This window comes from Carica papaya, chromosome 3 (genome assembly GCF_054855325.1).
Source record: "Carica papaya isolate Zhongbai chromosome 3, ASM5485532v1, whole genome shotgun sequence".
Taxonomy (NCBI): domain Eukaryota; kingdom Viridiplantae; phylum Streptophyta; class Magnoliopsida; order Brassicales; family Caricaceae; genus Carica; species Carica papaya.
In genome coordinates this window covers 8,472,983-8,486,833 of record NC_142311.1, presented here as the reverse complement: position 1 = coordinate 8,486,833, position 13,851 = coordinate 8,472,983, and the positions used below count along the sequence as shown (strand labels likewise).

The 13,851-nt window shown below is 31.2% G+C and overlaps 3 protein-coding genes across 3 annotated transcripts; 1 reads left to right on the top strand and 2 right to left on the bottom strand.

Moving 5' to 3' along the window:
- The first annotated feature begins 2,494 nt into the window (after positions 1 to 2,494).
- Positions 2,495 to 3,133, top strand: DMP7 (transmembrane protein, putative (DUF679 domain membrane protein 7)). Its single transcript, XM_022038582.2, has one exon. It carries the CDS (start codon positions 2,495 to 2,497, stop codon positions 3,131 to 3,133), a length of 639 nt encoding a protein of 212 aa, XP_021894274.2.
- Positions 3,134 to 3,523: 390 nt separating this feature from the next.
- On the bottom strand, positions 3,524 to 7,225 carry LOC110811962 (uncharacterized). The gene is made up of 3 exons (XM_088215481.1): positions 6,864 to 7,225; positions 6,025 to 6,488; positions 3,524 to 4,214 (listed from the first exon to the last, which is right to left on the bottom strand). The coding sequence occupies exons 1-3, from the start codon at positions 7,026 to 7,028 to the stop codon at positions 3,776 to 3,778; spliced, it is 1,068 nt and encodes a 355-aa protein (XP_088071607.1). The 5' UTR covers positions 7,029 to 7,225; the 3' UTR covers positions 3,524 to 3,775.
- A 1,523-nt stretch (positions 7,226 to 8,748) lies between these two features.
- LOC110811987 (taximin) lies at positions 8,749 to 9,486 on the bottom strand. The gene is made up of 2 exons (XM_022038621.2): positions 9,280 to 9,486; positions 8,749 to 9,086 (listed from the first exon to the last, which is right to left on the bottom strand). Exons 1-2 carry the CDS (start codon positions 9,375 to 9,377, stop codon positions 8,963 to 8,965), a joined length of 222 nt encoding a protein of 73 aa, XP_021894313.1. The 5' UTR covers positions 9,378 to 9,486; the 3' UTR covers positions 8,749 to 8,962.
- Positions 9,487 to 13,851: the final 4,365 nt, after the last annotated feature.

Below are 13,851 nucleotides of genomic sequence, written 5' to 3'. Positions count from 1 at the left end.
ACTGAAGGAAAATTTTGGTATTAAAAAGATTTTAAAAATAATTTTGGTCTTAAAAAGTCTTTCATAATTATACTCTTTGAAAAATATTACGAAGTTTGTCATTATTGTCAATATCTTAATAATAATACCTTTCAAAAATAAGACTTTTTGGGTATTTAATAATTAAAGTTTGCGTGGATAGATATTTTAATTTATTTTATCATTATATGTGCCAAGAACAGTTGATTTTTTTTGGTACTGAATATTATAATTTTACATATATAAATTTTTTAGGATAAAAGTAAATAGATAATAAATTACAGTTTTGTGATTATGATCAATAGGTATATGTGATGTCTAGGGGAAAAATATATTGATCTCTTAATTAATTTCTAATATATTTTTTTATTTACTAATATATATTTTTCTATTACTTTTAATTTGTGATTAAGATCAAACGAAGTGCTATTTGATTTAAATGATAATTTGTCAATGTCTCTCAACAAGTCATGAATGATTTTTTTCATAAGAAATAAAAATATCAAATTATGAGCGTCGAGACTTCAATTTTTGAAAAATATTTTAATTTTATTAGTTAGTTCTCCCAATCTTATATTTTCTTATTTATTAACATATCTTCTTCTGTTATTCTTAATTTGTGATTAAGATTAATAGAAGTGTTATTTGGTTTACATGAAAACTTATCAATATCTCTCAAATCATGGATAATTTTTTTTATAAGAAATAAAAATATCGAATTTTGAGTGTCATGACTTTAATTTTTTAAAAATACTTTAATTTATCAGTCAGTTCTTCTAATCTTAGAACTAAGTTGTTTGTTCAAGGACATTGGTGTCTTAAACTAATGACAGAAATGTCATGTTCATATTGTCATTCAGCTAAATGTGTTTATCATAAAATTATTCTTCGTAATCTTTCTTATCTTTCTTAGAGGAGAGGACAAACGAGAAATTTTGATCCTTAAACGACTTTGAAAATAATTTAATTAAAGATCTTTGATAATTATACTTTTGAAAAAATATTATAAAGTTTGGCATCATAATTTACTATTAGATATCATTGTTAATATCTTAATAATAACACCTTTCACAAATATAGATTTTTCAGTATTTAATAATTAAAATTTATGTGAATGGATATTTTAATTTATTTTACTATTGTACGTGCCAAGAATAGTTTATGTTTTGTTATTGAATATTATAGTTTTATGTATATGAATTTTTTAAGACAAAAAAGTGAATAAATAATAACTTACAGTTTGTGATTAGAACAAACAGGTATATTTGATGTCTAGTCTCGTGCAGAATAGATATATCGATTTTCTAAGTAATCTCTTATACATTTTCTTATTTACTGACATCTTTTTCCATTATTCCTAATTTATATGGGATTAACAGGAGTAATGTTATCTGGTGGAGTCAAATCTTATATCTAGAGTAAGTAATAACAACAGGGAATGATCCTTTAAGTGCATCCAAGTAATAGATTCTTTTATAAATTATAACATGTCCAATCAACTTCCTCGAATTCCAGTCTTGAAAATCATAGTGAGAATAATCAAATGTTATTTTTGCAGTTCAAGTCTTGTAATAACTTATTGATTGACAAAAGATTAATATATAACTTAAGAACATGTAATACCTTTTTTAAAACAAAGGTGAGACTAAATTTACTGTTGCTTTTGTCCGCAACAGTATTGAGAGAATTATCTCTGGTGGTAATATTTTTTATACTTGAACATGAAGTGTATGTATAAAATATTTATAACTTATTAATCATATGATATCTTATTTCTAAATTTATAATTTTAATAACTTTTGAAGGGTCTATTTTCTATGTATTCAATTCATATGAGATAGAATAAATATGTCCAAACTTCATATATACAGATTTTTAGAACATAAAAAAAAATAAATAAATAATGAATTGCAAATAATTACAGGTAGTATAAGTTACCTTTTATAAATTTTAATTTAATTTTATTATTTTTCTTTAATAATATGTTATTCAATTATGTCTGATAATAATTTAATATGGGAATGATGGTTATGTTAAAGAATTAGGTTAGATGGTTTTAGGTCATTTTTAAGCATATTCATGAGTGAGAGATTAATTATCAACTAAAAATTTACCTTCTTCTCAAGTGTAAGGTTACAAACTTGCAGCTCAAAATAAAAACAAATTGAAGCTCAACTGATCTCTTCCAAAACAGTAAATTAATTAACCAAAACTCCTCCTATTTATGGCTTCGATATTAACTTTCAAAACCGTCATCACCTTATCAATGTCTTCACACAATTTTGAAAAAGAAAATGTTAACAAACACAACCTTAAGTAGCTACAAGAACCCAACAGGAGAACCATAACAACAACAATTAACAACAAACAATATTAGACCTGCCCACTCTTTAGATCTATAAATTTTGGTCCTGTTTAAGTCATTCATTTTCAATATTCTTCGCATAGATCCCCAATAAGAGCATCCGTTTGGATCATGGACATTAAGGTAGAAGGTGGAGAATCGTGTGTGACAATCGAAGAATCTCTTCAGCTACCCTTTTTAGAAAATGCAACAAAACAGCCTAAAACCAAAACCCAAAAGGTAATCAGAAAGACATTCAAAGGAACTGGCAATTTGGCCAAGCTTCTTCCCACGGGGTCAGTCCTGGCCTTCCAGATCTTATCCCCCATCATCACACACCAAGGCCAATGCAACAGTAACGTGAGCCATTACCTGACTCTTGGTCTTTTATCATTCTGTGGCATATCGTGTTTCCTCTTGTGTTTGACGGATAGTTTCAGAGACGAAAGAGGAAAGGTTCGATATGGTTTAGCTACGTGGAACGGGTTGTTGGTGATCGAGGGTGGGTCTATGGCACTGTGCGCAGAGGAAGCATCCAAGTACAGGCTGAGATTTCTTGATGTCCTGCATGCATTGATGTCCATTCTGGTTTTTGCATCGGTTGCCTTGTTTGATGAAAACGTCGTCAAGTGTCTTTTTCCACTGCCGTCGGAAGAGGCGAAGGAGCTTCTCGTGGTAGTGCCAATTGTGATTGGGGTGGTTTGTAGCTTGTTGTTCATTCTCTTCCCCACCAAGCGCCATGGCATTGGCTGTCCTCTCTCTCGTAACTAGTATATGTTTTATCTCATTTACGAAATTCATGGCTGTAATATATTTTTCACTTGGATCGAAATATACATGGAGAATTTTGATTTATGTGATTGACATTTGCATTCGTTAATGCACCATGTTAATTTGTCATCTACCTTTTCACTTCCAGTTTAAACGTTCATACTCCTCCATACGAGCTTTCACGTATAAACATTATATAAGGCTGCTAAAAGTTACACAGACAAAAAAAAAAAAAAAAAAAAAAAAAAAAAGGATGAATAGTTGGGTTATTTACTTTTTGTTACAAGTAAATAAATTTTATTTACCCCCCAACTTGTTCTAAAACAATGTATAATCTGTTGTCAACTCCGTGGAACAAATACTCAATGAGGAAGTAAAAATACATATTAATAAAACCAAATTTCTGTATTTTCATATTTCTGGATAATGAATTTATATAAGCATTTTAAATATATGTAATCTAAATCTGAATATCTCAAGAAAAAGAGCGCAGTAAGCAAGCACTGCCAGACTATCCAAAAATCTTCAACACCAAGTTGCAAAACATTCCAAAGATAAATAACCTATCAAAAGAACCATCCTCCTATTATTTTGCACAGAAATCTAAAATGTCTATTCACAGAATGGTCGCTGTTAATGATCTCATGGGCCCAAAAGTTTCTTAATTCCCGCCTTCTGCTCTGCAGTAAGCCTTAATGGGAACTTGATATCAAATTTGATCCTCAAGTTTCCTTTCTTGCTGGAGTCTTTTTGGCTAGGCATTCCCTCCCCTGCCACGACCTCCTCATAGTTTGGATGGATTATATTGTTGATGGGTATGCTCAGACTTCTTCCATCCAGAGTTGTGAGACGGACAGTGTATCCAGTCAAAGCCTCTGTTAAAGATAGCCTCTGTGTGACAATCAAGTCATTACCATCTCGGGTGAACACACCGTGGGGCTTCTCATCAATGATGAACACAAGATCAGCGGGTATCACATTGGGATGTTCATTCCCTTTCTCGGGGAAGGTGATCTTTGTACCTTTCTTCCAGCCAGGCTTTACATCAATAGTGAGGATCTCCTCCACCTGCATTGTTTTGCTGCACCCACAGTGGGAAAACAAAGTTGTAAAGCAAACACTTTGAACTGAAGAAGGATCATTTCATTATCCTCCCAAAATCAACATTTACTTCGTGCATTCACACAAAACTTCCTTTTCCTACTCTGAATTTATAAGGCCCTACTCACAAGTTTGACACGAATCATTCATTTCATAACTTTTCAAAATCCACTAAAAAGCAATCATGATTAATAACCGACGCTTGTCAAGGAGCAAAATTCCCAACTAGTTTGGGAGTGTTAGTTTCAATATGACTACAACATTAATTTAACTTGCCAAACAACAGTTAGAAAATTCCTAACTGAAAGACAAGCTAGCTGTCAGTAAAAAGACATGATACAGAAGAACCAAGCTTTTATGCATATAGAGAGTTGGAGGTGACATCATTAACACTGCGCAAATTGTCCTACATCCAGTGTAAAGAATACTATTTATAGAGATTGGTTATCTCTAAATAACTTGTTATCATTGAGGATAGAGGACCATAGGAAAACGAGCTCCACAAACCCAGACCTTATCAAATACATTTTTTTTTCTCTCAAAACCTAGACCTTATCAAATGCATTCTTTTTCTTGTCCACATAATGACCATTGAGACTATGATGAAGTGACAGTTGTTTTTCCTATAATGCCTCTGTTTCAGGTTAGCAGGATTTAAACCCAAATCACTATAAGCTAAAAAATTAAACTAATCGGTACCAAATAAATGGAAAGCCAATAATTATCAATTCAATCAAGATCACGGTCAAGATGCAATGAGAAATTTCCTTTCTCAAATATCCTATCAATAGAACATTCTATATTCTGCCGAGTACCTTAATAACGACAAAGGACTCTTTAAGAACATACAACTAAGATCTGAAACCACTAAAACTAGGCACATACTCTAACTTCAATTACTAAATAGGTCGTAATAAATTCATTCATGCTGTTTGATACCAAAACGGCAAACCCTAACAAAAAATGACACATGGATCATGAAGACCCATAAAAAGCACGCATAGCCATTCGAGACACGTCTTTCACTGTCATGCATTCTCATGCAAGACATTTCATGCAGCGCTGACGTCATTCTTAGTTTCGTCATGAACTTCTCTTTAAATTGGAATATGCTCAATTACTAGAGACCACTCCATAACATTTGACTTCTACATTCACTTTTTCTTTTATTCTAAATTAGGCATTTAAGTGCTAATACACTCATGAGTCACTTCCCCCCCGTGTGCAGGTCCAGAAGACATAAAAAGAACCAACAAATGACCAGCAGCAAAAGAAAAAAATGTTGAATTTTTTTTGCCAAAGATGGTTCTTTAATCAAACGAGAGAACTTACAAAAGATTGAAAACCTTAATAGCAAACTGCAAAGTACTTGTGAAAAAAAAATCACAATTCCAAGGTTAGAGAAGACATGGTATGGCAGAGATGAACATAATATAATATAACTCAGAAGCCAATAAGCTCTTGTGGAGAAGAATGGAAAAGACATCCGGTGACCCCTCAGCGTCTACTTAAGCAACTAAGAACTACCGCATATAACCAACAAAGGCAAGTGAACTTTAGCACTTTGAAGCTAAGATGAAGTGTCCTCATGTTTTGACAAGTAAAACCAATAGTATATTAATTATTTGCATCTAAGACTGTTCCATAGCTGATTCATTTTAAGAATCCGAGTAGAATCAGGGCCAAAGACCATTCATTTCGAGCAGCCAAAAAGAAAACAAACCAGAGTAAACATATAAGTCAAAATGATCAAGGGCAAAAGAATTATCAAGTAAAATTCACATACTTACCCACTCACATCAACAATCTCTCTGGAGATCTTCATCTTCTTTGTAGTACCCTTATAGAGCTCCTCAAGAGTACAAGACAGCCTTTTCTCAATAGGAGCCGCTTTTCTAGGGCCAGCATAGTGCATTGATCCTCCTGCTCCTTCACCAAAAGACCCAAAGACATCATCACCAAACATGCCGCCAAACCTAGAGCCCCTCATGCCACCAAGCCCACCCCCACCAGCACTTCCCATTCCACCCATTCCACCCATTCCACCAAACGGGCTTGAAAACCCAAAAAACTCAGCGAATATATCATCCGCGCTCCTGGGATTAAATCGGAACGATGTGCCACCATCTACAGTTGAGAAGAATGAAGATCCACCTGGTCCCCCAGCACCGGAAGCTGGTGGTGGCATCTGACCCTTTAACCCCTCTTCACCATACTGATCATATATCGCTCTCTTCTGGGGATCACTAAGTACCTGCAGAGCTCAAATCGGTAACCAGTAAGACTCAGAGAATCATTCCCCCCCGAATTTGCCCACTAGCCTTACTGAGATTAAGAAAAAGATAAGAAGTGTAGAGGACCCGCATCATAAATCGGGGTATATTAACCAGACTCTGAGAATTATATCTAGAGTGAGACAAACAGTTTACCACAAGGACAAAAAAACAAACCAGAATATCCAAACAGGAAATCTATCTAACCACCAAAATTGCAACGAAAAGGAAATAACAGAACACAAAGCTTTTAACATTGAATTGACACAATCTTCATACGGATTGACGAAATCGCGTGCGCGACATGAACATAACGAAATGAACTGAAGGGGGGAATATCGAGGACGAACAGATACCTCATAGGCCTCAGAGATTTGCTTGAACTTGGCTTCCGCTTCCTTCTTGTTGGTAGGATTCTTATCGGGGTGCCACTTCATCGCAAGTTTCCTGTAAGCCTTCTTCAAGTCATCGTCTTTGGCACTCCGATCAACTTGCAATACTTTGTAGTAGTCGACCCCCATATCTCCCTCTCCCACCTCCTCCTCTCTCTTCCTCTTCCTTCCGTTGCCTATCTTCACCACCTTCTCCTTAACCCCCTTTCGTAGACTCTCCACAATCCTCGCTCTTCCGTTTTTCTATTTGGCTTCTAAGGTTTTCCTTGTCTCGTCAAGGACGGGACTAGTTTAAAGTTCATTTTATTGGGGTTTGGGTAACGTGCGCGACTGCGGTGTGGGTTTTAGCATAACAGCGCGTGAGAACTTTGATGGTTTTGAGAATCGCGTGGAAGCTTCCAGAAATTACCTCAGTGTCACCAATGATTATTTTTCTCTCTGGTGTAGTTATATTAAATCGCAGCCGTCCATCTCATGAATCAAGACCTGTCGGTAGTCAAATATGACGGTTGTGGTAAAATCTATGTGAACGAATTATACAATAGGGATTCTCTTACGGGGCAGGAAATTAGCGGAGCGCGTAGAGTTGTAGGATAAAAGAGGAAGGATTGTACTTCCGTTTGCGGGGAGGAGTGCCACGTTAGCGGGGAGTGGCCTAAACGTTCATCCAGTTTGGTGATAGAAATATCATTTAATAAAAAATGATATATATTTTGTCTGAAATATATGATTTTAACATCGCTGAAGTAATATTTCCACGTATAAATTTGTATAATAAATTATTTTTTACAAATTAACGTAATAAAAAATTAAATTTTATTTGTTTAAATTTTCTATATTTAATTAAAGAATATAATTTAAAATTATATTAAACTACTATAGGAAATTAAACATTTAATTTCACAACAAAGTGTTATGATTATCATCTTGTACTTTAAGGTAAAATATCGGGTGGGTATGATTGAGATAATTATTCACATATGCATTGTAAGATTTCCAAATTAAAACAGTCTTTTCAAGATTTATGTTCAATTATCAAATAAATGAGAGTGTTATTTATTTCACAACCTAATTTACTTTTCTGGAAAAAAAAAAAAAATTAATAAATTATTATTATTATTATTTTTATTTTTATTTATATAACTTTTTTTTTTCTTCATAATTTAGAAAGATAATAATGTCCATTTTGAGTGTATACATTTTTAATAATTAAGCCAAAATAAAGTTAATTAATTAATTAAACTCAAATTGATTATTTATTAAGTATTTTTCTCATTTGTTAATAAGTTATAGGATCAAGTAAAGTAAAGTCATATATTTTAGGGTGCATGAATTTTTACATCAACTATCTAACTAGCTCAGCCTATATTTTTCACTACAAAAATTAATAATATTTATTGATAAAATTACAAATTTATTATTTAAACTTTTATACATTAATCGTCATTGAAATTGAACGAGATCGATATCACAAGTTACTTGAAACCATAAACTTGTTGCATGTAGATTTCTTATTTTAATTATTCGGTAGAAGAAGTCGCTTGTTATATATTTTTACTATAAGTTGTAACGTATTCGTATCATATATTTTCTTGCTTTATATCTTGACGTGTGCATGTGCGTGTACACATGGACGTTGGAAAAAAGGTCCATGGATTAAAGTTACAAAGCCCATTGTAGCATTGTAGCCCAAAATGGCGTCTGATTTTGAACAACATGCAAATCATTAGGTAATAAATATATTTACTGATAAATAATAATTATATTTATAACAATAAAAATTTAAGAATATATAAATAATACATGACAGATTAAATTTAGAACGAGTTTTAAAATGTTGAATTCAAACTTACAAAAGATTTATAATTTATTAATTTATATTTAATTACAAGATGTTAATTAAATGGCTATTTTAATCACATAAATCGAAACAACGTGGAAAATACAATGGTCTTGTTTAATCAATTAATCTTCTTACCATTAAAAAAGATACAACCTATGAATTACGTACCAAGAAGTTCTCCCCATAAACTCTCATGCCAATCGGAAAATTAAAATCGATTTCAACATGGAAATTGATGAATGAACCATCTCAATATCTTAACAGGAAGCTTCACGAGCGACACGGCGAAATTCGCCAGTGAAGCACAGCAGATGCAACATGGGCACAAGCAACTCAACACAGACCTGCATCGTATAATCAAATCAGTTCGTAAAGAATTATCTCCTCCAACCCTAAAATCTCTAAAGAATAAACAATATTATATATGCGAACGCGGAACAAATTAATCACAAACATCGTATATGCGATCTAGAATTAATACAACCGATCAACATTCTGTAGATTTTTCAGAAAAGAAATAAGAAATTAAAGACTCACCCAATGACCCAGATAACTGCACCAACAAGAGAAAAAACCAGAGCGAGCAGAGCAAATGGCAGCCCCAGCAAGAAACCCAGTGGCCTACACTCTCCCATTATCTCTTCCGATTGTTTCTTCTTCTTTTTACCTTCTGAGTTGTTTTTTCTGGTTGATGAAATTTTCAGGGAAAACCAACAAAAACTTTGTTATATATAATAGAGATTTTCAAGGGGTTTTTGGCAGTTGCAGAGGACAGGCAAGCGTATATTTCAACGATGACGCGGAACGTAACCACTCTCGCCCACGTTTTCTTCTTTTTTGGGATATTTGGACGAAAATACCCTCGCCTAACCATTAAATTTCCTTAAAATTAATGGGTGTTTTGTTGGGAAGAGTCGATGGGCATTCTGGGAATTGCATGTATTCAGGAACCTTCCTCTCCGATTCATGATCGGCGAATTTTCCAAGTCATTAAATATACGCCAAGACCCCAGAAGCCGTGTGTGTGTGGCCGCAGCGTGAAGTTTAAAAGACTGTAATTTGTACGTCTAGAAATATTGAAAATTTCTCCAAGTTATTATAACAATGGTTTTGAAAACGTAATAGATGTAAAAATTTATACGTTAATTTCTCGAATTTTAAGCCGATATATCTGAAATTTTATCCCATGTTTTTGTCCTAAAAATGGCTTGGTAAAATACCAAACTAATTTTAGAAAGCAATATAATATAAGAATTTCATAACATATGTTACGAAATAATTTTTTAATTTTAATGTTTCAAATCTTAATTTTATGAAACTAAAATATGAAGCCTCCAAAAAAAAAAAAGCCCAAAAATATTTTACAGTGGAACAGAAAAGACAAATAATTGGGTGGTATATTAATATGTAAACATGAATGTCCCACGTGCGAAGGCTTGTTAATAAAATTCATATTTCAGATTTGGGCCTTGACTATTTAATGCTTATCTTACCAACCAACTCTTCAAAATCTTCTCAGCCCATAAGATTCAAAATCTTTTCATAAATAAACAGAGTATATATGTTTATTAAATATTTTAATTAGGAAATCATGATAATTAAGTATCGCATTTTTAGATAAGTTTAAGTACAATGAAAGTATATACATATATATAGTGAAATGACTGTGTGTGTGTGTGTACATGTATATATATTATTTGTTCATATATATGGAAATGAAAGATCATTAGCCATTATTGCAAGAAGTACTGTAAGCACCTTTACATGTGAAGTCAACATAATTAAATGGACCAACATTTAAGGCCACTATCCACATACGTTATTTCAAGGGAGAGGAGATATATATATTTATAATATGTAGAGCTTACTATAGATATAGATATAGATATAGATATAGATATGTATATTGTGATTATGATGATGACTGGCGACGAATGAATGCCCACATAATCCCTGAGGAGGACCACCTTTCTCTGTTAATTAGCACGTCAACTGTGTGCTTATGTCTATACGCTCATATATATATATATATATAATATCGTGGGTGACGGTGCATGATCGTATTGTTTTATTTTGAGCGTAGGAAGCCCCACAAGGTTAGTTTTTTGTACGTAAGTTCTACAAAATCAACTGTGACAGTAATTAAAGATACCATGTCTTTAAAAATGTACTTGGCTAGCTTTTCCTTTTTTTTTTTTTTTTTTTTTTTTTTTATCTCCCATAATTGATGCATGAGAAAACTATATAATGTACATATATATGTATATATCACGAAAACGATGGAAAAGAATCACCGCATGCATCATTTTGGCACTCGCATAATTCCAAACAATATGCAGAAATATAAATATACGTATATGTATGTATATATCAACTCTCCTTCTCCTTGAGACACACACAACAGAGACATTTTCTGCAGGCTCAAACAAAATACTTCTCACCACATCAAACTTAATAATATTTTTCTCATTCAAATTTGAAATGGAAACTCCAAAATTCTCTTATCCACATTTTTATGAAAATATCACTCCCCTATATATATATATATATATACTGATATGTTTATTAGTAGTTATTTAGGTCGTGGTCCGTGAATGATTAATATTTCAGTGTATGTTACTATTTACCGATATATTTTTATAGTGGACTGAAGAAAGCGAGCAAAGCGTGTGTATATATAAATATATGTGTGTGTAAATAACATGTTTTCTTTTTAGGTGAAACATCTGAGATGAACTTCATTAAACTTTTGGACATAAATATATATGTATGTATATATAAATACACGTATGTATACACACACAGGCAAACCCAGAAAGGCAGAACAGCTTTTAGTTAATTGATGATTGTTTATAAATACATATATATGTACATAAGTTCCCCTTATAATTTTACATATATATATATATGTAAACACACTATCCCCACATACCCTACTGCTGTCACACACGCATATATATATATATATATTAGTAAAGAAATGATTTTGGAATGTACTATAATACTATACAACATTAGCGTATATGTGGATATTATGCTTTAAATCAAATCGATCATGACCGTATGTCTACCAAAGTAAATTAAAACATAAATAAAATTAATGACATTAATTAGGTTACATTCCCATCACAACTAATCCAAAGATAATTAATACTGTGAATAATTTAATTATCGTGTTTGGGAATTAAGAAAATTATAATTATTGAAGATGGGAGGATAATTATGTTTTAAGGAGAGAAAAGATTGCGTTGTTGGGGGACCCATAAGAGAACTTGACTTAAAAATTATTGCATGTATGTGGGACCCACTTTTCAACGTGCCTTTGCAAATTACAAAGACATCCATGTCGTTATTTAACTAATGTCCGCTCCCAATTTTACCCTCCAAATTAATGGTCCCATCGTTCGTTGATATTCTCTCTCTCTCTCTCTCTCTCTATATATATATATATGTTATAACTTAATTACACATGTATATAGAGTTGAGTTACCAATTCCTCCCTACATCTACATATATCATATTATATTACATATTTAGTCTAGAAATGAAGATACAGACCGTTTTTTAATTTAATTAATTAATTAAATTTATTTTTTTTAATATTATATAATTATTTTATATTTTTATTAGATTATAGTATAGAAAGAATTAAATTTTAATAAAAAAAGTATATTAAAAATTGAATTATAACATTTAATAAATTTTAAAAATTAATTTGATAATTTATCGTATAATTTGTATTATATATGGGTTTCAATATTTTATATTACCTGAATTTTTTTTTTAATGAATCAATTTAAAATATTTACATTTATTGTTTGTTAAGTATCAAACTTATATGAAATAATTATATATATCAAATATAGTTTTCAAATAATTTTAATTATTAGCAAGAGTTCAATTTATTTTAGATTAGTTAGAAAATTATTTATCCATTATAATTTTTTAAACATAAAAATTAAAATTTTATTACAAATAATAATTTAGTGGGAATTGATATTATGCATCGCGATTTATATAATATATAATTTAATTAAGATATTATGCAGCACAATCTTTAAACATGTTCTATAATTGTAACTGCTGTTATGATTTTTAATTAATAGTTTATGCTTATCTTTTTTTTTTTTTTCTAATTATATTAGTCATCTAACAACAAAATCTTAATGAAACTGAAATAAAAATCAACCAACATTATAATGTTAGAAACTATCTAATTAAGAACTTTACTAAAATTAAAAAATTATAATTAAAAACAACATTAATATCTCATTAAGATTATATCATTCAGTCCCATGAAAAATTACATTGTACAACTTCAAGTTTCGTTATTCAAAATAAAAATTACACTTAACAATTTCATATAACAAGATAGAAATAATAATAACAGTATAAATTAATATAAACTATAAAGATATAATAACTTTTAAATATAAAACAAATAATTTTACGTATTATTATTGAAATTCTTTAAGTATAATACTACTAATGGCTAATTAAGAATTTCATTACAACTAAAACTTTATAATTAAAATTTTGACTATTTGCTTGAAAATGTAATATGATTAAAACATGAGTATAACTAAAAAATATGTGTTTGTAACTATACTAGCAGAAGATTTTACTAAAATTAAATTATGTAATTAAAAAAATTATACTAATGTTTAAATAAGAACTTTATTAAATATTATAATTTTTAAACTTTCTACTAAATTTAATGAAAAAATAAATTTGTAATTTAAATATTATAGATTGCTCCACCGGTTGCATGACACCATCCCTTCTGTGTCCTTACGTCGCTAAAGTTTGTGTCAAAATTGTGTTTCTCGGGGAAGCACGAGCCTGGAGCCTTACTTTTTCTAGTTGTCGCATCTTGCTTTCTGCTGCTTCACCGGCAATCTCTTCTCTCCATGGTCGCCAACTGCTTCACGGATAGTTACTTTTTGTGGTGCCCAGACATGAAAATCTTTTATGATTTCTTGTTTTCCATTAATTTTTCTATGTTTAGTCAACGTAAATAAGAGCTCTACAGCTACACTCAGTAGTTTCAGGTATATTATATTTATGTTGGGATATGCATATAAAATTTAAAGTAAATTTCTTTTCAAG